Raw genomic sequence first — 23,468 nt, 5'->3', positions numbered from 1 at the left:
CTATCCCCATCACCATCCTTCCCTCTGTTAAACATCACACTTTTGTCTGTGTCTATGAGTAAAACGGTTCTTTTAACAAGCCTGTTAACTTAACAAAACATTTGAGAGGATGTATTTTTAAAAGAAAAAAGTTATATTGAATTTAAAAAATATATATAATAAATACAAAATGCAGATAATGTGAAATAAACTTAGGTCTATTGCTCAATAGTTAATCATATCAATGTATGTAACATAACATGAAATCTGAAAATCCAAGAAGGATTGTAGTAAGTGATAGTTTTTCTTCAGCAAATACATAAACCTGTGGAATATAGGTTTGGGTTTGGGGGCTATAAGTAAGTAAAATATCAACTTTCAAAAATAAGTCAAAAACAAGGGATGAATGAGGGCAATTAGAGATTAGAGGAAATTAAACTTTTATAAAGACAGATTAATGTTACATAATTCAAACAAGTTAGTTAAGAAACTAAAAACATCAAGAAATAGCACTTCTAGTTGACAAGCATATAAAAATTATACATTTTCTGTTACTTAAGAATATTCAGTTCTACCATAGAGAATAGAGGAGAAAACAAGGACAATGGATGAAACTAAGTATAAAAGCAAATGTCTTGGAAAACATGTGAAACATAGATAAAGTGGGTGTAGCCTATGCTTGTCAACACAGGAAGGAATTGATTAAGCGTCAAATCATCAAATACATCTGAGACACCCAATATTCAGGAGGTCATATATTGACCACTCATGGCTGCCCAACAGATTATAGGTAAATCATAGCCTCTGAGCAAAGATGTGTCAGAGATCAAAGCTAAAATCAACTACACCCTCTTATTCCCAATTTCTATGTCTGGATGTGAAAGCTGTGAAGGATGATAGGAAGAAAAAATTAATTCATTTGAAATATGGTGTTAGCCTGAAACATTGCTGGAAGGAAAAATAACAAAACTAAAGTTGCCCTTCTTCTGGCACATCATGAGAAGGCAGGTTTCTTAGAAAAGACAGTAATTCTGGGAACAAAAGAAGGCAGCAGGAAAAGAGGAAGACAAAATATGAGATGGATTGATTCCATTAAAGAAGCCATAGGAATGGGTCAACAGGAGCTGAGCAGGACTGTTGAGATCAGAACATTGTCGACATCACTCATTCATAGAATCTCCAGGAGTCAGAGCCAACTCAATAGCCCATAGCTTTTGATTAGGAGTATGTCATATTTGTTCCAGACACCTCCATCTGCTGAAATCCCTCAATTCTAGTCTTTGTGGCTATTGTAAGTGGCATAAACTAAAGGGGAAAGGAGAAAAACAGATATGTGAGCATTGCATAAATCAAGACTTATTTAGTATGGTCTCTCTACCCAACTTTGGCCCTATCCTAAATAGGCTAAACTACTCCATCTTTTCCCCTTTGCTTCATTTTTAAAATTTACTTTTTTTTTAATCTTTATTGTTGAAAGTATTACATATATCCCACTTTTCCCCCCTTGAGCTCTTCTAACCTGCCTCCACCTCCCTGCCCCAGTCTTTCCCCACCTTATTATCTGTGTCCATGGGTTATGCATATATGCATACAAATTCTTTTGTTGATCTCTTCCCATCCATCTACCTTCCCCTCCCTTCCCTCTGAGATTCCATGGTCTGTTCCATGCTTTTATGTCTCTGGATCTATTGTGTTTGTCAGTTTATTTTATTCATTAGATTCCACATATGAGTAAGATCATGTAATACTTATCTTTCTCTGACTAGCTAGTTTTGCTTTGCATAATGCTCTCCAGGTCCTGCCTTGCTGTCTTACTGTATATATTTTAAATAATAAAATAGAGCATGGATTTCAAACATTTTTATGAGAACATCCGTTTTGTGACTTCTGGAACAGACTGTCTGTACATGGCAGTGTACGTGGAAAACACCATTGCATCATTATTTCCCAATGGTACAGTATGCAGGTCCAAATATCAGCCAACAGCTATCAATAGTGCCTCTCTTAGTCACTCTAGTAGAAAAATGTAACTTACCCTTCAGGTGAGCAAATAAATACTCAAAGGTCCTCTAAATTAGTTTATCCTAGATTTTTTTTTCCACTGAAGATTATTCTTTTATTGGTTAGTAAAAGCAGGCTCAGAATAATTACTTTGTAATTACAGGAAATAGAACTTAGTTTATAAGCATGTGACCTTGGGCAAGTAGATTAATTTCTCTTTGCTTTGTTATTCTCTCTTTAAAATAAAGATAACAGCCCTAACCGGTGTGGCTCAGGGGATAGAGCGTCGGCCTGCGTACTGAAAGGTCCCAGGTTCGATTCCGGCCAAGGGCATGTACCTTGGTTGCGGGCACCTCCCCAGTGGGGGGTGTGCAAGAGGCAGCTGATTGATGTTTCTCTGTCATCGATGTTTCTAACTCTCTATCCCTCTCTCTTCCTCTCTGTAAAAAATCAATAAAATATTAAAAAAAAAAAAGATAACTATATAACACACTTGGTAGAACAACAGGTAATGAGATCACTCCTTTTAAGCATTTCAGGGCCTGCTACATTTTCTCTTCTGTTCAATAATGGCTACAAGTTTACAAAATAAGACATTTATATATATTTTTTTTATCTATATTCTAGAAGCACCAATTCTTGAATTTATATTGTCAAATGTATTAAATCTCATAATGGTTTATACTTAAGTACAGAAAAATGAAAAATCTATTTATATGCTTTAATAAAAAGATCACAATCATGTTGTAAAATTACATAGCAAGGCTTTACCAATTACATATAGCCCAGATATGAAACCAGGGAAGCTAAAACTTAACATGATTAATTTTTTTGTGACTAGTGATATGTAAAACATATAATGAAAATACTTACAAAGCTCCAGGTTATATGCAATTAAATATATTATAACTTTTGGCACTTTTCTATCACTTAATATTATCAAAACTGACATCTATTGTTTGAAGGCAAAAATGTCTAAGCTTCTGAAAGGGTAAAATGTGTGTGTACATCTGCTTAAACAACTTTCCTTCCAAACTGGTAGAAAAACTTTTTATGGAATAAATGTGTTTGTACAGTGGTGACTATTTGTCACAGTAGGCTCTGACATAGGCATTAAAGCACCAACTATTTTAGACAATATGTCATAACCAGCCAGTTGGAGGGCAGTAACAAAATACTTGGCTAACCATTCTATACTAGAGACATCTGTTTAGCTTAGCAAGTTAGTAACACCAGACACTACTATAATTCGGATTATCTGAATATCACAATTCTTTTAGTTCTTAAAAGATGTCAACAATAGTGAAAAATCATTTTATACATCTTAGACATTTTAAACATTTGTAGCATAAAATGTTTATGTAATATTTTAAGTGACAGAGCCAATATTGTATTATATTTATGTTGCATTTATTTATATTTATATTGTTAAATCCTATAATACAACATTTATATTATGTAATATTATATTACATACAATTTTTGTTCATACAGCGAACAAAAAAAAACATGCAGAATATGATTGATTGAGGCAACACGTAGATGGGTGATTTTTTCTTTTCTTCAATCAAAAGTTAAATAACAGAGAATTTGCTGTGCTAACATTGTCTATTAAATGCTTCATTGACATTTTTTAATCTTTAAAACAACCTTATAAAGTAACAGTATTTCCACTTTATGGATTAGCTAATTGAGACTTAGAGAAGTGCTATAACTTGCCTAAGGTCAACTATTAGCAAGTGGCAGGACAGGACCTAAAATCTGGGTCTAACACCAAACCCTGCATTTGTAATCACTATAAGTTTTGTCAATAAAAAGCTTACATTATATATTCTGCATTCTGCTCACAGTTCTTATTTGTGAATAGCATCTATTCTGTTTTTCTGGGAAGGAGGGTGATTTGCCTGGGATTTTCCCAGCTTTAAAGCACAAGGTGAGCCTCAGGGGCACCCATCCTAAGCAAACCTGTGGCAGTTGGTAACCCACCAGGAAGCAATGCTTAACCTGAAAGATTCTATTGGTTCACACATTTTACTCTCAAAATTCGTAAACCCGAGTGAAAAGTAGGGGAGCCTGGGGAATTATGAAGAGGACTTCATTTTTTAAGCACCAAGGACTGTCTCTCAGGTAGAAGAGCATTCATTGTCTCCTTCCCTGGAAATTATGTCTAGAAACTTAGAAATGAGCAGTAGCCTCTTTAAGTAGCACTTTGCAGCAGTATGTGAACTAAATACAGGTTTTTGTGGCAGTCACGTTCTACTCCCGATTGGAAGGGAATTAGGGGTGAGAGCAAAGAGCAAAATATGTATTTCATGGAAGCTCTGAAGAGCAGCCCGCTGGTTCCTCCATGACACCAGTGATTTAAATCACCGCCTCAGGTCTTTGGAAGTGTTTTAAAAGGGCTGCTCCACAGCATCCGCATTTCTGTGTGTCACTTCTCATGGCCGCCATCTGGAGATTGCAAAGGCTTGGTCTTTAAAGTCTTTCCTTTTCCTCTGCTTGCTTTGTGCTCCTCCCCCAGCTCCTTTGAAGTGACTGGCATGCTCTGTGGGTCTAAGAGCAAACCTATTTTTACCATGATGTTTGGGAATCTCTGGGCACAAACTCTCTGCAGATTAGGTAAGTTACAGGTGCACAGGTTCTTGTTACTCATTTAGCTACCACCACTTTAAAGCATTAATCTGACTCTTCTGAATTTTCCCTTTCAGGCAGCGGGGCTTCCTTCCCCTTCTATTGAGACACTCACCGGCCTTTCTAGTTGATCCTTTCTCTATCTGCAGGGTGGGCTAGGTTCTTCTCATTTTCTTTTCCTCCTCTCCCAAGCCCCCTCTTTATTCTACCCTTTTCTCTCTTCTCTCTCTTTTCAATACTGGAATGTTCTATGGGTCTAAGTCAAACCTATTTTTACCGCAGTGTTTGGTAATCTCTGGGCACAAACTGTCTGCAGATTAGGTAAATTGCAGTATCATCATTTTTCCTGTCTATCCCCCAGTCCTACTTTCTTAGCTATAACTGAAACTACTTTCTTTGAACACAACTATGCAACAATATAGTCATATCCCTTAGACGTAACCCACAAAAAATATCTTCGCCAGTTTATATAACAAGCCCTCACCCGTGTCTATTTCTTCCGTGAGCTTCCTCCTACTGTCACCTTCTCAATCCCCAGGTTTGCTATGAAGCTTCAACTTTGCTTCCTAGAAATGTCAACCCAACATCTCCGGAACTTCTATCTCCAATCATCTTTTCCCAGGCTTCCCATTCGTGACAAACGCTTCATTGTTATACACTCGTGTAGAACCATATTCCTTTCCATTCCCAGCTCAGTTATTTCTTTGTGTGATTTTTCCACTGAGACTTATTTTTTTTTAAAATATATTTTATTGATTTCTTACAGAGAGGAAGGGAGAGGGATAGAGAGTTAGAAACATCGATGAGAGAGAAACATCGATCAGCTGCCTCCTGCACACCCCCCACTGGGGATGTGCCCGCAACCAAGGTACATGCCCTTGACCGGAATCGAACCCGGGACCCTTGAGTCCGCAGGCCGAAGCTTTATTGATTTTTAAATTAATGGCTGCCCTCCAGTAAACTGGAAATACGTTGAGGGCAAAATATGTGAAACACTGTGATTTAAGTCACTAGTTTCAATATTTTCACTTCCATTATAACATTAACAAATAAATCCTTACATTTATTATTTTAAACAGCAGTGTTACCTTATCTCGGCTTTTCAATTAATTCACTATGGCTATTTCCATAAGAGGCCTTATGAATTGAGTAGGAGAAGAATGGAAATTCACATTTGTTGGGTTATTTCATATCATGGACTCAGCATACATCATTGCACAGCAATACGTTATATAAAACACAACAAGCCTAAGATGTATGTGTTATATATGCCATTTGATCTCTTAGGAAAATGAGGCTTCGAACATATAATGACGGCTAGGACTGCCATTCGGTCTTATTCCAAAGCGCTGTTTTTCCATCACATACACCACTATCCCAAGGCTCAGAGCTAAAATCCACCCGAGTGAGGACCATAAGCCTTTCCCTCCCACTCCTTCGCAAGCAGAGAGCTGTACATACTCAATCTTTGATGAAGATGATAGAATAAAGTGCATTTACAGATACCTAAGTGTAAAGTAAGAACAATGGGGTGGCAAACTATTTGGAAACTCAATCACTAACCTTGTTTTAGATCTGTTAAGTAATTTATTAAAACTTAATATTATTGTTCTCTTATTATTATCTACTTTTTTTCCCTAATTTTTAAACATGTAATTTGAATTATTTAAAGCCTAGGGGATTTCAGTTTTCATCAACCTGTTTTGACCACTTGTCAAGGTTTGTGGCTTCCAAGTTCTTCTGAAAAATAATGTAATTGCAATTACAGACATCTCATATTTTGCAAACAATTGGAGTTCCAAGAGTTCACTAGTTCACTTGGAATCATTGCATATTTTCCCATTACCTAATCTAATAAAGGATGGTTATTTCCCAAGCTGGCATTTCCTTTTTCTCTCCTCCCACTCCCACCCCAAAACAACAACAGAGAGAAGTGTAGGCCAAAATGAACAACAACACTAGTTTTGCTGACTTAAGTTCTACAAAATGTTGGAAAGGAGCTTTGTAATTTGATAAGAAATGATCATTTGATAGTAAAGGTTGAAATGCCTGAGAGGTTATTCTTGATCGGCACCTCAAAGATTTTTCTACCTTTTTCTAGAATCTTCTCTTTCTACATTTTGAACTCACTGTTTCTCAAGTGGAAACACTTGAATGAGGGAAAAATAAAGGAGAAAGAGCACACTTTCCTATTCTTTAGCAGCTCATGATGTACAGACTCTCACATCTCTCCAATATCTCTTAAAATCAGTGGTGAGTCTAAGCATTATACCACCTTAAATGTTATATTTATTATCCAAGCAACAAAATTCCTTAGAAGCAATATTTTCCCTATCTCAGTTTTTCTCTCTATATATGAAAGCTAAGAAAGTAATAAAAAGTACTTTCATAGAGTATGCAACATTTTTAAGTGATTTTGCATTTTTGAAAATGTCATATTTATTCCGGTCTTTGAGAGTGTGATATCTTTTGTCATTGTATCAATTTTATAGATTAAAAAATTGGGAATTTGAGGTGTTAGAATTGACTAAACCCTCATAGGCCCCAATGATTAAAATCTAGGCCAGCCATACCCCAGTTCCAGGGCCATTTCTCCTCCACACACTTCTTTTTTATATATCGTTGTCAATTTCACCCACCCTTCTACATCCAGACTCCACAAGTGATCATTTTCACCTCTTTATCCGTAGTATCCAGGACACTGTCTGGCACTTTGTAGGTCCCCCAAAAATGTTGAATAAATGAATTTCAGTTATTATTATCTTAGTAATCTTTGCAACTATGCTATGTAATTGTATTGGTTAAACGCGCCTTTTTAAGTTATCTTTACATTATAAAATGCAGCATAAGAGTGTGGTTAAGAGCACAGGGTAACTTTCCATAATGGATGTTTGTCCTGTGTTGTTGGAGCCTCCAATCTGCAGTCTTATCTGCTGACATTACCGCAACCAGGGCGCTGGCGTAAACAGGAGAAACTATCACAAAATACGTATCTTTTTATTATTATTCTTACCTATGCTCCCTGCTTTTCCAAAAAAATTGATTCATTCTCAAATTTGATAAGGAATTATTCGGCTGCACAACAACAAATACATAAAAACAGCCCCAAATGTCAACCTAACACCTGTGGCTCACTATAAAGAGACTGAAGAATTATTTTTTGAATAAGCGACTTGGTTGGAAAATGTAGCTAGTTCCTACATTGTCTGACCATTGATTCCTGGCATTGTCTTCACTCTATTCATTTAAAAGAGTGAAGTCATATTGAACATAGCCTGTAATTATCACTGCTTGGTTTCCATCTAGTTTTTCAGGCACTGACGATACAGGCCCAAACCAGCTGGTTCTCATTTCAAAGGCCACTTACAGGTGGAGTGGGTCCTTCCAGAACTCTAAGGGGGGGGGGGGGGGGGGGGGCGGGGAGGAAAGGAAAAGAAAGGAAAGGAAAGGAACAAAGAGAAAAGAATAAAGAGGAAGGAAAGGATACAATAACAAATGAGAAAAAAATAACAAAAGAACAGAAAAGCCTCTGCAATAGCTGTGCTTTATTTCCTTCCTGAGAAATGGTCTGAGCCCTGACATAGCCTTATGCACTAATGCTTATCTAGCAGTTAATATGGGCTATAGGCTTCACATGCCTATCATGGGATCAAATCCTCACCAAGATTCTGTTAAGCAACTGCTATTATCTTGAAGAAATTGAGATCTAATGCTTACCTATGCACACATAAATAGAAATGAACCAAGCTAGGACTTCAAGGGAGTCCTTCGAATCTAGGGCCTCTGCGCTTCATCCTTACATTGTACTGCCTTCCAACCACCGTACTTGCGTGCATTGGGCCATAGGGAAGCAGTAATTAAAGTTCTATTGCCTTGCTTGTGCTTCAGTGGCTGCCTTTCTCATCTGAATCCTGTGCAACAACTGATTTGGAGTCAATGGACAGCAAGCACACCAACGCAAAAGCTGTGTAGAACAGGAGCCATAACAGAGGCACCTTGGAGTGGGGGCCACAATGAGTCTTGAAACATCATCTAGTTTTAGTGAAAGTCTTGTTTCCACTAAAAACGATCTTTAAACACGTTATTACATGTATTGCATTCACATCCTCTGTTCCACCCCTTACCTCATAGGTACTGCTGTGCCACCTAGGAGGGGTACAGAATTCAGAGTTTGGTTGCCACCCCTCCAAAAATAATAGATAGCAAAGGAAGGAATCTGAGCACCCTCCAACCACCCTCTCCAGCTCTCAAACCATCTGACTGCCTTATTAAAAGAGAGGAAAGAGATTTACCTGCTGCTACTGAGGCCGCAGCCTGAAAGTCATGTAAACCCTTTGAAGGACTGTAATGGTTTCATCACAGGAATAGCATCTTTTTGACAGACAGGAGAGAAAAGAACTGAACCACTCTGCAAATACTAACCAGGCTATTTTGGAGCAATGGCTATTGCCTTTGAAATCTTTCCTCATGGATCTATACTTAGAATTCAGATGAGCCTGGGGGAGGGGAATGGGACAGTGTTAATCCCCAGTTGTTTTGAAGTTGTCCTGTAAGCAGGTTAGCATTTAAACTGTCCCAAATGGAAGCATTGGATTCTGTGTTTAAATTGTGGGGCTCTCTCCATGAATTTTGTTTTAACCTGTCCTGCATGTAGATTGACACCTCATTCTGGGGGTGACACTTCTCAGTTTTCTTTCAGACTAGATGTTCTAGAGAGCACTGGCTGTAACCACATTGGGAGACCGATGCTCCATGACAGCTAAAAGTTGGATTGAGTTTCAGGAGCTACTATATATAAAGCTGGGGTGACTTATGTCACCGCACTAATTAAATGCCATCTGGGTGGTTCCTCTGGGTTTTTGAGCCCATCACCCAGTTCAGACTGAGTCAGAGGCCAAGGAGGAGAACATGATGATGGACCTTTTTGAAACTGGCTCCTATTTCTTTTACTTGGACGGGGAAAATGTTACCCTGCAGCCCTTAGAAGTGGCAGAGGGCTCTCCTTTGTATCCAGGGAGCGATGGTACCCTATCCCCCTGCCAGGACCAAATGCCCCCAGAAGCTGGGAGCGACAGCAGCAGCGGAGAGGAACACGTCCTGGCGCCCCCAGGCCTACAGCCTCCCCACTGTCCGGGCCAATGCCTCATCTGGGCTTGTAAGACCTGCAAGAGAAAATCTGCCCCCACCGACAGACGGAAAGCCGCCACCCTGCGCGAGAGGAGGCGGCTAAAGAAAATCAACGAGGCCTTCGAGGCTCTGAAGCGAAGGACTGTGGCCAACCCCAACCAGAGGCTGCCCAAGGTGGAGATTCTGCGGAGCGCCATCAGCTACATTGAGCGACTGCAGGACCTGCTGCACCGCCTGGATCAGCAGGAGAAAATGCAGGAGCTGGGGGTGGACCCCTTTAACTACAGACCCAAACAAGAGAATGTAAGGCCACATGCTGCCCAGGCAGGGGAATACATACAGAGTCTGATTAGCCGCTTTCCCTGGGGCTTTCCCATCCAGCTGCTGGGTCTCTTTCCCCGTCCCCCTTCCTCGCCCGCCCCTCCAGCTCCCTCTCTAATGAACCCCCAGTGACCCCTGGACACGGGGTGCCTGCAATAGGCAGGAAATGCGCACCCGGCCCGGCCCGAGGAAGCAGGGGAGACAACCCCACAAAGGCACCCCCATCCCCGGAACCGATGTTTATTTTCTAATCTGCTGCCTTGGTTTTTCTCCAGCTCGAGGGTGCGGATTTCCTGCGCACCTGCAGCTCCCAGTGGCCAAGTGTTTCGGATCATTCCAGGGGGCTCGTGATCACTGCCAAAGAAGGTAAGTGAAAGCAGGGGCGCCGCGCTAGGGAACACCCCGGGAGGGGGCTGGTTGCTCGCGCCGGGCAGGCCAGGCTCAGATCCACAGCAGGGACGCGCGCGCCCGGGGAGAAGTGCGCTCTTTTCGCGCGGGGACCCTGCGCCCCCGGGTTGCCTGAGAGGCCTGGAGCCGGGCGCGGGGCTGCCTCTTCTGCCTTCCTTGGCTGCTATGTTTGTGTGTTTTCTGTGCTCAGGAGGGACAAGCATTGATTCCTCGGCCTCAAGCAGCCTTCGGTGCCTTTCTTCCATCGTGGACAGTATTTCCTCGGAGGAGCGTAAACTCCCCTGCGTGGAGGAGGTGGTGGAGAAGTAACTGGGAGCCGGCGTTTGGGATGATCGCGGCAGCAGGGAGATCCCACCCTCCCTCCTTCGACTAATCCTTCGGATTAGTTCACTTTACATTCACGTTTAGAAACCCAGACCGCAGAAGTTTATGAAAGGGAAGGAGACACAAAGAAACTTCTCCGAAACTGTTGTGCACGCTCGGATGCCTTTGGGCTCTGGGCTTTAATTTTTTGGAACAGCGAGTGGCGTAGGTCTAGCAGCCTTACTTTGCTACTGTTTGGTTGGTTTTATAATATATTTACTTTTATTACGGTGATTCTTTTGTGCCATGATCAAACGAAGTTCATTCCTGTCTAATACAAAGTGGGAACGTTGCATTTAAATGTTAGGGGTATTGAATGTATATTTGTAAATAATCTTAGTACTTTCATTTTATATGTAAACCTAAGAAATATATATTGTAAAGTAACAGATGTATTGTATATACAATGTGAGAGGATCCTGGTATTGTAATATTAAAAATGAGTTTCTGTATGAATAAAGTTGTCCCTATTTTGATTCAGCTGAAAAAAAATATGCTTGAGGTATATAGAGAGCCATATTTTAATTTAGACATCACACCAGCCCATTTATCTGGGTAATTTCTTAAAGCCTGATTTAAAGGAAGGAAAATGGGTTGTTTTTCTATGTCTGAATTAAACTGTTTGCTTTTCTATACGTGAGGAATATCCAGAAGGAAAATGTCCTTTTTTTCTTGTATCAGCATACTTTCTCGTTCTGTTTCTGTCCTGTACCTGGAGCTCTGGGTGAGACTTGCTTACCCAAAGTTGACTGACTTTTCAATCCAGTAAAATCTCATTGTTGCAAGAAATTGCCACACCAAAATTCTTCGCTTGTTTTTCTAAAAGATCTCCAGCTAATTTAGGCCGAATGACTTTCCCTCTTTGACTTTCTCCAGGCCCCCGCCCTTGCATAAAAAGCATTGACCTGGAGCCCCCAGGGGCTGCACTGCCGGGTCTCAGGGACCCTCCCCAGTTTTCTTGAACTAAACTGGTGGCTAGAAGACCGGACTATCCTCAAGGCCTTGTGTGGCCTGGGTTAGTGTTCCAACTAGAAAGAGAAAAGAAGGAGACAACCTATTGAGGTGGGGTGAGGAAGGGTTGCTTCAAGAGAGGGAAGGGTTAAATGCTGAGGGCAAAGGACAACAACAACACACATGAAACCTCTTAGCTGGGCCAAATAGCAAAGCCCCAGAGAGGCTTGCCTCCCCAGGAGCTCCTCAGGGTGAGGATTTTACAACGTGTGCCAGGTTTGTTTATCCTGTAACCTCAGGCAGGAGCGACCACCAAGAATCGCAGTGGGAAGTAAAGCAGAGGAGAGGGGCGAGCCATTTCTTTGGAATCACGACTTCTCTCTTGCATTCTGTAAATGGCACCTTCCGGTGGACTCCCCCTCCCCACTCCTCCCTTCCCTCTTTATCCTCACCGCTAGTCCGTCCTCAGGTGGAAAATGTGAAAATCAAATTGAATTCAGTATTTCCCAGCCCAACCTTGCTTCCTAACACGCCCTTCGGGACCTTCCTGTTGCACAACACAGTTTCAGATACCGCCACAGGCAGCGCCCCCTTCAGGCCTGGAGCAGGAATTGCCCCCTTTTCCATCTCAAAGGGCCGCTCTGAGGGTGATGGTCACTTTGTTTTCTGAGCCTCAAATTTCTCCTAGAATGCTTTTAAAATGCAGGAAGTTTCACAGCGAAAACTGACATTGACATGTAATCCCTCTCAAAGGTTTGAGAAGAGCAGGCGGGAGTGTTAGTGGATTTTGTAAACGGCCTCTGTGGGTGCTGACAAACTAGACTGAATGCAGGCTGCTACTGGGTAACCTTGGACTGTAATTGCTGCTCTCTTCGGCCATTTCTTCATTTATAAAATAATGGGGATAATAATAGTGCTCAACTCCTGGGGCTGTCGGGATTCACTGAGATAGCCCACGTAAGCTGCTTAGAAAAAAGAGGGTGCAATATAAACACTCTATGCCAACTCTCTGTTTTTCATTCATAAATATAAATGGACCATCAAGAGGCTTTTCTCCCACCAAAAGCCACAGTTCCTTCTGATCCAGTCTTTGTAGGGGAAAGTATATTTGACAATGAGACCAAGAGCAACCTGAATGAGCCTTTTGTAGCATTTTACATATTAGCTCATATAATCTCACAACAGGCTGCAAGAGAAGTACTATTGTCACATCTAGTTTAGGGAAAAGGACTCTTTGGGGCAGAGAGGTTCTTGTAAGTATAGAACCAGGACTCAGAGCCAGCTGATATCAAAGGCTTGTTCTCCCAACCACCATGCACCCCAAAAAAGAAGCCTTGGTGAATATGAAGGAACATTCATTGTCTGTGGAATAATTTGGTTCTCTTTGGCAATTATTTACCAAAAACTATGTCTCAAGAAAGATTAGCTAGTAAACTCTACCTTAGAGTAGTAATTTAATTTAAAAATAAGTGGGAAAGCATTTCAAATGATCCAATCAGGACATGTGTGAATATGTCTTGGAGGTGTGTATAACCACTAATCACCCTTTTTAGGTATCTATGTGTGTGTTTTTTCCTGAGACTCAATAAGGCTTTTCCCTGAAATGTGTGTATATACACACACACGCCTATATTTTTAAAAAATCAAGTTCATGCCATAGTGAAATCAAATATCATAATCGACCAAGTGAACTAATTTATGATTGCACACATATTTATAAAATTTGCATTTTAAACTGCTCAGTAGCAGAATGCTTTTTTTCAGTTCATGGACTTTACTTGCTGATAGATTTGATTCAGTCTTTGCAAACCAAATCCTCTCTATCTCTCCTAGTTGGGTAATTTGAGAAATTGTTTAGAATAAGTTTGCCTACAGAAGTCTCTTCGTTAAATAGAGCAAATATTTCCCAAAGACTTCATGTGACCTCCATTGCTATATAGTTAACATGTTAGGCTTTCCAATGAAATCCTTGGTGTGTTTGCAATTAAAGTGTTTTCATTGGACATTAATGATGACAATCTTTATTAAGGCCAAAGCCAAAACAAATAGGACCATGGAAGCAGAAAATCAAGATGTAATAACTTGGTAAAGATCAGTAATTTGGGATTTAAACTGACCCTCCTCTCAGAGACAGGCATAAAGTTATCAAGTATGAAATAAGGAGTGATTTTCTGTTTTATATTACTATAGAAATAATTTGCAAAACATGAAATGTCAGCTTTCTCTATCTTTAATTATCACACCTGAATCATTGAATTCCAAGCCTGAAGGTAGTAGAAATTCACTTATGTCTAATATAATTTTTTTTTTTTTTACTTTTTCACATGTTTGGGGCAGGGTGGGAGTTGGTGCTGAAATTCATTGTTCCCACCTACTCTTGTGACTGCCAGAGAAGTCTTGGGTTGCTAAAGTAACTTTTAACCTAAAGGTATTTTTTACTTAAAGTTACAATGCATTTATTTGTACTTTCTCTAAGTAATATTTTATCCCACTTATTTATCTCAAAATCATCCTCCCAGAAAATCATAGCTAAAAATATTTTTAAGTATTTTAATTTAAACTTTGAACATATCATTTCCTAATTTAATGCATTAATAAATTAGCAATAACATGGTTTTTCCTCAAAGAGCCAACCCATCAAGACATTTCCCCAACAGACCCCGTAGTGACTCCCTTAAATTCAAAAGAAGTGTTAGAAAAGATGACCCTTGGTCCTAGAGGTTTTATTCTGAAAAAAGCAATTTTGTTAGCCTTGTTCAGAGTCAGCTTATGAGATGGAATGGCTATGCCGTGCTTGTTGTTGGAACCAAGATAATGTTGCCAGAACTGGCGACTTTCTCTACTCTCAAGGCTGCTGCAAGTCCTTCCTTAGGCCTTTGATCTCTCCTGGGAGCCTTCGAATTCAAGCAGAGGCCAATGTCTTCCTCAGCTGTCTTCTCCACAAATTTTTCCAGCAGCTTTGGCAGGTACTAATGTGTTTACTTAGGTGTTTCTGGTTCCCAGAGCTAATGGCAGTTTGAAATTGTTTAGCACATTGTGCACTCATATATAATAAGCAAAAATTTCTGGAACAACTCCTTTTGTCCAAGAGTTGACAGTGTCTCAGGTAGAGGCAGAAGTGAATTGAAATGGATGTATCTCTCTGGGTATATCTTCTCCAACTAAGAGAAGTATGTAGACTTCCTAAGGTAGGCAAATTTTACTAGTAAAGGAAGCTCTGAGCATCATTTTGCGGGTGTTGTCTGTCCATCAACACTAAGATTGTTGCCATAATGCTTCAACTAAAATAGTTTACCTTAAAACACACACACACACACACACACACACACAACAAAAACAAGTTGATGATTACTTAAAGGTCTATGCAATTAAAACCTTCTTATAAGTCTACCTTATAAGAAAATCAAACGTGTTTATTGTTATTAAGAACGTAAAATGCAAAATTTAAGTAATCTGTCTACTTCACCAGAACCCTGGTGGGCTTTCATTTATAAGAACAGGCCAGAGCTTGGTGTTCTTCCCCTCATCTGCCTGATCTGGGGCTTCCCTAGCAACGCCTGCATATCATTTCTAACAACCTGATTACTTAATTAAACACATGTGAGTTTTCTCTACTGTAAGAGGTCCCACTTCTCTAGAGAAATAGTAGAAAAGAGTTTGTATTTTTATTATTTTCTATGAGGAACAAAAGCCAGAATCTAATCTGATTTTGAGTAAAAGAGAATACCCCAATAACCAGCAGGTATTTTTAAGTGGTTTTTAACTTTTTCATATTTCTCTGTTCAACTTCTCCACTCAGAAAATATTTTTTTTCTCTGTATCGCTCACCCAGTTTCCCATTTTTCTCTCACATGTTTTCCCTAGGAAAAGAGCAGCGGGACCTCTCCTGAATTTGGGAGCCCTAGGCATCTCTGAGGTGCTGGCTTCCTATGTATACTGCCTCCTATTTTTTTTATCTTTCTCCTCTGGCCCCTGACAGCAGTCAGCAGTTTAAAAGTTCTCTCTCTCTCTCTCTCTCTCTCTCTCTCTCTCTCTCTCTCTCTCTCTCTCTCTCTCTCTCTTATTTTGGTGCTCTGAGACCCTATTTTCAGCACTTGAATCCCAAGGCTCCTCAACCCAGGACCCTGTCTCCCCGCCCAGCAAGTCCCATTAAGCCACCAGGCTCTTGTGTTTTCTTGTGTTTTCTTGGATTCTTTAGTTCCCCTCGCCGGCCGCACGCCGGTAAATCTGTTTGGAGATCACCTTACCAAAGACAGCACTGACTCTGAGAACTGCCACTACTGACAGAGACTTGGAGTGGCAGCTTCCTCCCCACACCCGAGTGCAGGGCAAGACATCCCACTTCGGCGAGCTTCTGGAGTTTCTGCTCTGCAGCGCGAAGCAGGCGCAGGGTGCCTGAGTCGGGAGAAAAAGACACAAACACATTTCACCTTCAGAAGCCTAAGTTAGACAAAGGAATGCCTAGTTGCCAATACTGTGTGGCCTGTGGCAAATGACTACCTCCTCGTTGAGCTTTGGTTACCCTCTTTAAAAAGTGAATCTAAAAACAAGTAGTTCCCATAGTATCATTGGAAGGAGCAAACGAATGAATAAATACGTGGGTAGGGTTGATTGAGAGCGTGCTTCGGCAAATAGAAAAGTCTTAATAATTGTTTGCTACAAATATCCCACGCTGAGGGGTTGGGTACAAAGCACATTCGGTGCCTTGAGGAAAGAAATCAGCTGGAAGGCTTGCAGGAGTCCAACTTCTATCTCCCACCTAAACGTTAAGAGCAACTTTATTTTTGCCCAAATCATAAACCTGCACATAACTCCGTTGAGCTTAGGCCAGTGTGCTAACATCTGAGCTCCATCGCCAGAGAAAGTGCTGGCATTGCTGCGGGCCAGAACCTGTGGGATCTGGCCGAGAATCCCTGGGTGAGAATATCTCCCCACTATAGTATTTCAGAGGCAGCAACGTGCACAGATGCGAATGTTTTTACCTGGGTGGATACAGCCTTCATTCCTCCTGCGTCCTTGAGGACACTGATTCTGTTATCTGCTGTAGCCCTGGGTACTCTATTCATGTCAAAGGCATCCACTTGCTAATAGTCCTAAATAAGGTCGGACGGATTTCCCACTGGCCAGACAATTGGGTGTTCAAAGTGTGGTGGTAGCGGTGTCTTTGCCTTAGGGATGACAAAACCTGGGCAAGGGACTGCTACCAGCACCCTGTAGCAAACCTTAGTGCCTGGCACTCTCCCGCCCCTGGTTTTCGCGGCCTTCATTTTGGAGAGCGGATCTCACCCTGGGAAGTTAGCACTTCTCTGGCCCCTGCGGACATGAGATCAACCAGTCAGGGTTCCTTTAGGAAAATAATTTCAGGAAAAGTCGTAGAAAGGAAAGCACCACACAACCCCAAGTAACTTTGGAGCCACCACACTTACTGTAGACCCGGGTGAGAACAATCTCTCCTGTTTTAACAGGGACTGCAAGCTCTGATCCAAAACCCCAGCCTACTTAAGTCTGTTTGTGTAAACCTTAATCAATTGTTTTTCCTACCGATAAGCAGCAGGACCCCCAACCCCTAGTGATCTGACGTGGGCTAAGGACAGAGGAGGACTGGCAAAAGCTGATTAATAGATTTATTCTTGCTTAAGTGACAGCCCTCCTCTCTCCTCTTCTACCCACCAAAATTTCAAAGGCCCTCTGAGGATGGCTTTTTGGGGAGGCTTTTATCGCGGGAGTGTGTGAAGTTGCTCAGGGTTTGAGCTGGAAATTTTACACGAGCTGAGAGGGATCGCTGTACTGGCAGCTGGGATGCATCTGTAACGGTGTTAGTTTGCCTGAAAGCAGAAAATTAGCGACCCCAAAGCTCGGCTTGGCTGTTTAGTCTGTGGAAGGGACAGGGCGGGGCAGAAAGAGGGGGAGAAAGGAGACGCGCCCCTGGGAAGGGAGTTCACCTTCTAAAACTACGTTTCTTCTCATGCAAATGCCAGAGATGCGGCTGTGCGGAGCGCAGGCCCGATGCGGTCTAGGGAAGGCCTCGTAGGAGGAGGCGCTCCTGAAAGGCGTGCGGAAGGGGGAAAGGAAGGAGGACTTTCCCCATCACCTGGCCCGTGAGCACACCTCCTTGTAGATGAATAGACACGCAGAGAGAACGCAGAGCTCCCGCCTGCCCCCAATCACACAGGACTGAGAAAATGACCATCTGATCAAAACGAAATGGAACCATTCAAACTCAGCCCATGACTGAAAGTGTCCATTCAAGTTTTTAGCAACTGTTATTCCGGTCCACTGTCATAAAGAAATCCCGAGATAACTAAAGTCCATTAAAAAGAGAAACAAACGCTTAAGAATGAGGTGATTCCTTTCGTCCAGGCGTGGGTAGGCAGGTGGGCTTTTACATTTTCCAAATTGTGCGCGCAATGGCCAAAAGTTGGAATTCCTTCGTTTCTTTTGTGTGCAACCCTTTGTAAGCGAACCAATCTAGAGAGTGCAAGTGAGCGGGTCGGGGACCGTCCCCCCGCCCGGCAGAAAGGCAGTAAAACCATTAGCGTCAAAGGGGCAGCGAACAGCAAATTGTCTCTGGAGGGTAGGCGGGGGTTTGCCCAGACAGCCCCGGCGGGGGTTGCGGTGGGATATGCTAATAGTGCCTGGCCACTGGGGCCGGCCTCCCTCCCTCAAGAATATATAAGGAGCCCTAACCCCGGCCAGGCCGACCCGGGCCGCCAGGCGTCTGCCTTTGTTAATTACCAGAGAAACCGACCCGGGATCCTCGGAGCCTGGCCGGGTTTGCCGGCCCCGGAGGCACCAGGCTCCAGTTTCTCCCCATCCCTCTCGCTGCTGTCCAGGTGCACCGCCGGCGTCGCCACAGAGGATGGACATGATGGAAGGCTGCCAGTTCTCGCCTTCTGAGTATTTCTACGACGGCTCCTGCATCCCGTCCCCCGAGGGCGAGTTCGGGGACGAGTTTGAGCCTCAGGTGGCTGCCTTCGGGGCGCACAAAGCAGAGCTGCAGGGCTCCGACGAGGACGAGCACGTGCGAGCACCTTCGGGCCACCACCAGGCCGGCCACTGCCTCATGTGGGCCTGCAAGGCATGCAAGAGGAAGTCCACCACCATGGACAGGCGGAAGGCGGCCACCATGCGCGAGCGGAGACGCCTGAAGAAGGTCAACCAGGCTTTCGAGACGCTCAAGAGGTGCACCACGACCAACCCCAACCAGAGGCTGCCCAAGGTTGAGATCCTCAGGAATGCCATCCGCTACATAGAGAGCCTGCAGGAGCTGCTGAGAGAGCAGGTGGAGAACTACTACGGCATGCCGGGACAGAGCTGCTCCGAGCCCGCCAGCCCCACCTCCAACTGCTCCGACGGCATGGTAAGGGACAGCTCTGGTACTTAGCCAGGCACCCCTATCTTTCCCCACACTCCTTATATGTCCTTTAAACCAGGTGTGGCAGCTAAATGTTCAGTGATTATTTTGTTGGCAGTTGGGGGTGGGATGGTAGTGGCTGTAAGACAGTGGTTCTCAACCTTAGCTGCACATTAGAATCACCTGGGAATCTTTTTAAAATCCTGATTTCTGGGCCTCGCCCTCCGGAAATTCTGTTTCTTTGTTACTAATGTTGTGGCCCCACCCCATAACAAAGAAACAAAATTTCCGGAGGATGAGGCCCGGAAATCAGGATTTTAAAAAGATTCCCAGGTGATTCTAATGTGCAGCCAAGGTTGAGAACCACTGCTGTAAGAGAAGAGAGATGCCTCATTTGGAAAGATGCCAGGAAACAGCTGTTAAACAGGACTTTCCTTTGACTTCCTAGCAGGTTCTAGCCGGGCATTGCAGGAGAGAGTTGTCCTGGGGCATAGGTGGCTGTGAGTGATCAATCACATATTTCACCATCACTCAGTTTATTTCCAAAATATACCGCCAGTGGACCCTGTCATATACTAACATCTAAGGATATCTCTTTCAAGCCCCCACTGCCCAACAGTTTGTAACTTAATGAGGAAACAGAAAGACATGCATGGGCTGCGGTCCCTGCTCTGCCGAGGCCTGGCTGGAAGGAGATGTTGACGCATTCTTTACAGAGGGCGTCTGCTCCAACACTGCCAGGTTTTAATGTGTTTTTGCCCTGGGAAAGTGTTCTCTCCCTGAATTAGTGTGGCTTCCTTCTACTCCAATCCATTTTGCATGGTTAACCCAATGCACATGGCTGCTGAACTCCACCCCCTCTCCCCCTGGCTGCTGCTTTCCTCTTGTCCAAGCACAGAGATTGACCTCGGTGCCCTTGCAGTTTGGTGGGGCTAACCCTTCCTAAATCAAGGCAATGAAGGTGATTGACATTGGTCAGTTTAGGGAGCTTGGTGGGCAAGCCCTGCCTTACACTAGAGCAGAGAATTTTTTGCCAAGACCTGAAAACAAGCTTCTTCTTTTGTGTCTTATATTACAGCCTGAATGTAACAGCCCCGTCTGGTCCAGAAAGAGCAGCAGTTTTGACAGCATCTACTGTCCTGATGTACCAAATGGTAAGAATTGATGGCTTCAGAAGAGTTTAAAGACAAGTTCACCTTCACAGTTAGAACTTGTCAAAGCAGTCCCTCCTTCTCCATAGTATCCAGGAAGGGAATAGATTGATGGTTCTTATGCAGAGTTCTTGGCAGAGCAAAAGGGACACACACACACACACACACACACACACACTTTTTAAAAAATCAAAATCCACCTAACAGATACACACACGTGCACTTTTGCTTGCAGTACTAGAAGGACTTTTCACTCCCTACAGTCACTGCCAAAGAATTGCTCGATATTTGTTGAAAATTTCTACATCAGGCTTTCTGAGACCAGCTGACCCCTTGGTGTCAAAAGAGCTGAACTACGGTTTAAAGGGCAACAACATAAGCAAGGCTATACATTTGGGAATTTCTTTTTAATGATTTTCTCTTTGTATCCATAGTATATGCCACAGATAAAAGCTCCTTATCCAGCCTGGATTGCTTATCCAGCATAGTGGATCGGATCACCAACTCAGAGCAACCTGGATTGCCTCTGCAGCACCCGGCCTCTCTCTCCCCAGTTGCCAGCACTGATTCACAGCCTGCAACTCCAGGGGCTTCTAGTTCAAGGCTAATCTATCATGTGCTATGAACTAAAAATCTAGTTTCCACCAGTTCTTCCAGGAGTGCCTACAGAAAGAAGGACGCCCAAAGAGTCCAAAAGCAAGTCGACTCATATATAAAGATTTCCTTTCAGTTGTAAATTTGTACATATTATCTTGCCACTTTGTAAGAAATGTATTTAACTAAAAGTGACCATTGCCATTAATACTTATATCTTTTCTCATCCTTCCTCTCCTCCTTCAACTCTTTTATTCTTATTCTTTGCTTTAGATACTTAGTTCCAATAATATTATTTCTGATATGGAGCAACTTATTGAAGGTAGCTTGTTGCAATGTTTAAATTATATTTTTATTAATATCGCTTATCAAATATTATCTCTGGTGTTTAGATCTTTATTTTTTCTTCAAACCATTAGAACAGCTGGAAATCAGTTATAGGAAACTTTAAATATATTTAATGTTTTTATCCTTTGGTTATATAGTATTAAATAAAAATATAATAATACTGTCTAATGGTACATATTTTATCTTTTCTTACAAGAAATCCATCTTTTTAATGTAAGCACAAAATAGTACTTTGTGGATAATTTCAAGATACAAGACATTTTGAAAATTCCACCATAAATAAAATTGTTTAAATGAATAAATATTTTGCTTCATGATTTTTTGAAAGAATACCCTTAATGGAATTAGCATAGTCACTGACATAAAATCTTTAAGGTAGGACTGAAAATAACAAAGCAGTTGGCTTAGAGGATAAATCTGAATATTTACCATCTCATGGACTCAGTTTATGTCCTGTTGATGTCTCAAATTAAAAAAAGCATGTTTCCATTTTTATAATATTTCAAGGGAACCTGCTAAATAAAATTGTCCCTTTAAGTGCTGTACCATATAATGTCAGTTTGTGTGTGTGTGGAGGAAGATAGAAATTATTCAGGACAATAACATTTGCTTAAACAAAAAAGAACATTACATTATTTTAATACCTGTAGTACATCATAAATCATGAATTAGGTAATATTTACTTTATCTACTTGCCTGAAAAAAATCTTGATACATTAATGTATTACTGTTTTCAATAAAATATTCAAAAATATTGAACTGATTTTTTTGTACTGTTCAAGTGCTGCTTTTAAGAAAACATACACAAACTATATAGTAAAGTGAACCAAACTGCAATTGGCTTCCTTCTTTTCACAGCCTGTTTGATCTTATTAAGCATAGTTTGCGTGTGTGTGTGTGTGTGTGTGTGTGTGTGTGTGTGTGTGTGGTGGGCATGGGTCTTTTATTGTTCATCCCTTAAGATGAAAAAAATAGAACAATTATGCGGAAAATTAGGTTGAGATTATCATTGGGACAATTTTCACAAGTTTATCATTGAGAGAAAAAAACACGCAATGTGGTTGAAGCATCTAAAGTAACTGTGCACAGAGAGCACTACAAATAATTGTTTCATCTTCTAACTTGAATATTAGTTTAAAATTTCCAAGGGTTTATAGTTATATCTGTTAACCGAGCAAAGTGGCCAGACTCTGCTACAGCTTGCCAATCATACTGTTCTCAGAAAGGTTTTCCCTTCTTTCTGATGTGATTTTTTTCTTGAGCTTATCCAGTTGTAAGACCTAAAAGAATAGAAATTATTCTATAAAGGGAAGGAGAGGGGGGAGGCTGAGTACAAAAAAATAATGTGGCCACTGTCACTCTGTTGGCATCTGGTCTAGTATGGAATACTGGCTTTTAGCACACAGGCAAGTCTTTTTTGTCCATGATTTGGGAGTGTGAGGAGAATTTAAGAGAACACGATAGAGATTCACATGTAGGTGCAACATGAATTGGAGTTATTCACTTTTTTTAGACACTGTGCTAGGTACATTTTTCTCCTTTCTATATTTCTATAGCAGGGGTAGGGAACCTTTTTTTTTTTTGCCAAGGGTCATTTGGATATTTATAAAATCATTCACAGGCCATACAAAATTATCAACTTAAACATTAGCTGCTATATTTGCTCAGACATTTAATTAACTCACCCCAAGTGCCTCGGGCCTCACAGGGCTCATGGGCTGGGTGTTCCCCACCCTTGTTCTATGGAGAGGTTGCAGTTTTGCTGTTGTTCTTAGTAACGTTAGAATAAAAAGGACTATCCAAAGATCGGCTTGTTTTTTAAAGGTCAGTTTTAAAACACAGTGCCATGCTGAGTTCTATTTAATAAAAGTAAGCAGAGAATATTAGGTAATTTTTAATTCAAGTGAATAGAAATTAACTTACTTACAAAACCCCAGTTATTTCTATAACTGGTAGATGTGTTTGCTATTCTCAGTGGATATTATCATGCCTAAAAGTATTTAGTTAAGAGTTTTCCAGCGGTCTGGATTTAATACAGGTGGTGATCAATGTATCAACAAAGACAATACTCTCCCTGCCAGCTTGCTCAATGCATCTCATTTTCAGTGCAGTAACATGGAAGGCTGGTGTCTACTCAGAAACAGCGCAGCACAGCATGTGACTTGCAGCCATGCACACTGTTCTGACATGGGGACTTCAGAAATTGGTTCTCTAGTAGTCCAGACACAGAAAAGTCTTTT

At 41.7% G+C, this 23,468-nt stretch overlaps 2 protein-coding genes and 1 long non-coding RNA gene across 4 annotated transcripts in view; 2 read left to right on the top strand and 1 right to left on the bottom strand.

Moving 5' to 3' along the window:
* LOC118651460 overlaps nucleotides 1-9,254 on the bottom strand; it is a 45,214-nt gene extending 35,960 nt beyond the window's left edge. The window contains exon 1 of one of the 2 annotated variants that reach the window (XR_004966247.1): nucleotides 8,904-9,254. This is a non-coding gene — a long non-coding RNA (uncharacterized LOC118651460). The remainder of the gene's footprint in view (nucleotides 1-8,903) is intronic. The other variant, XR_004966248.1, reaches the window with a different exon arrangement.
* A 10-nt stretch (nucleotides 9,255-9,264) lies between these two features.
* MYF6 (myogenic factor 6) lies at nucleotides 9,265-11,286 on the top strand. Its single transcript, XM_036300644.1, has 3 exons — nucleotides 9,265-10,041; nucleotides 10,335-10,425; nucleotides 10,658-11,286. Exons 1-3 carry the CDS (start codon nucleotides 9,520-9,522, stop codon nucleotides 10,774-10,776), a joined length of 732 nt encoding a protein of 243 aa, XP_036156537.1. The 5' UTR covers nucleotides 9,265-9,519; the 3' UTR covers nucleotides 10,777-11,286.
* A 7,227-nt stretch (nucleotides 11,287-18,513) lies between these two features.
* MYF5 (myogenic factor 5) lies at nucleotides 18,514-21,258 on the top strand. The gene is made up of 3 exons (XM_036301694.1): nucleotides 18,514-19,141; nucleotides 20,214-20,289; nucleotides 20,721-21,258. Exons 1-3 carry the CDS (start codon nucleotides 18,641-18,643, stop codon nucleotides 20,909-20,911), a joined length of 768 nt encoding a protein of 255 aa, XP_036157587.1. The 5' UTR covers nucleotides 18,514-18,640; the 3' UTR covers nucleotides 20,912-21,258.
* The last annotated feature ends 2,210 nt before the right edge of the window (nucleotides 21,259-23,468 follow it).

The sequence above is a fragment of the Myotis myotis genome, unplaced genomic scaffold, assembly GCF_014108235.1.
Source record: "Myotis myotis isolate mMyoMyo1 unplaced genomic scaffold, mMyoMyo1.p scaffold_m19_p_3, whole genome shotgun sequence".
Lineage (NCBI taxonomy): Eukaryota > Metazoa > Chordata > Mammalia > Chiroptera > Vespertilionidae > Myotis > Myotis myotis.
This window is presented reverse-complemented; position numbering and strand designations above follow the sequence as displayed.

Bases quoted from the DNA above. Each gene is read 5' to 3' on its own strand.
- MYF5 (XM_036301694.1), top strand. From the start codon at position 18,641: ATGGACATGATGGAAGGCTGCCAGTTCTCGCCTTCTGAGTATTTCTAC. The intron at 19,142-20,213 runs GTAAGGGACAGC...CTTATATTACAG, and splicing joins CCAACTGCTCCGACGGCATG to CCTGAATGTAACAGCCCCGT. The intron at 20,290-20,720 runs GTAAGAATTGAT...TTGTATCCATAG, and splicing joins CTGTCCTGATGTACCAAATG to TATATGCCACAGATAAAAGC.
- MYF6 (XM_036300644.1), top strand. From the start codon at position 9,520: ATGATGATGGACCTTTTTGAAACTGGCTCCTATTTCTTTTACTTGGAC. The intron at 10,042-10,334 runs GTAAGGCCACAT...GTTTTTCTCCAG, and splicing joins ACAGACCCAAACAAGAGAAT to CTCGAGGGTGCGGATTTCCT. The intron at 10,426-10,657 runs GTAAGTGAAAGC...TTCTGTGCTCAG, and splicing joins CGTGATCACTGCCAAAGAAG to GAGGGACAAGCATTGATTCC.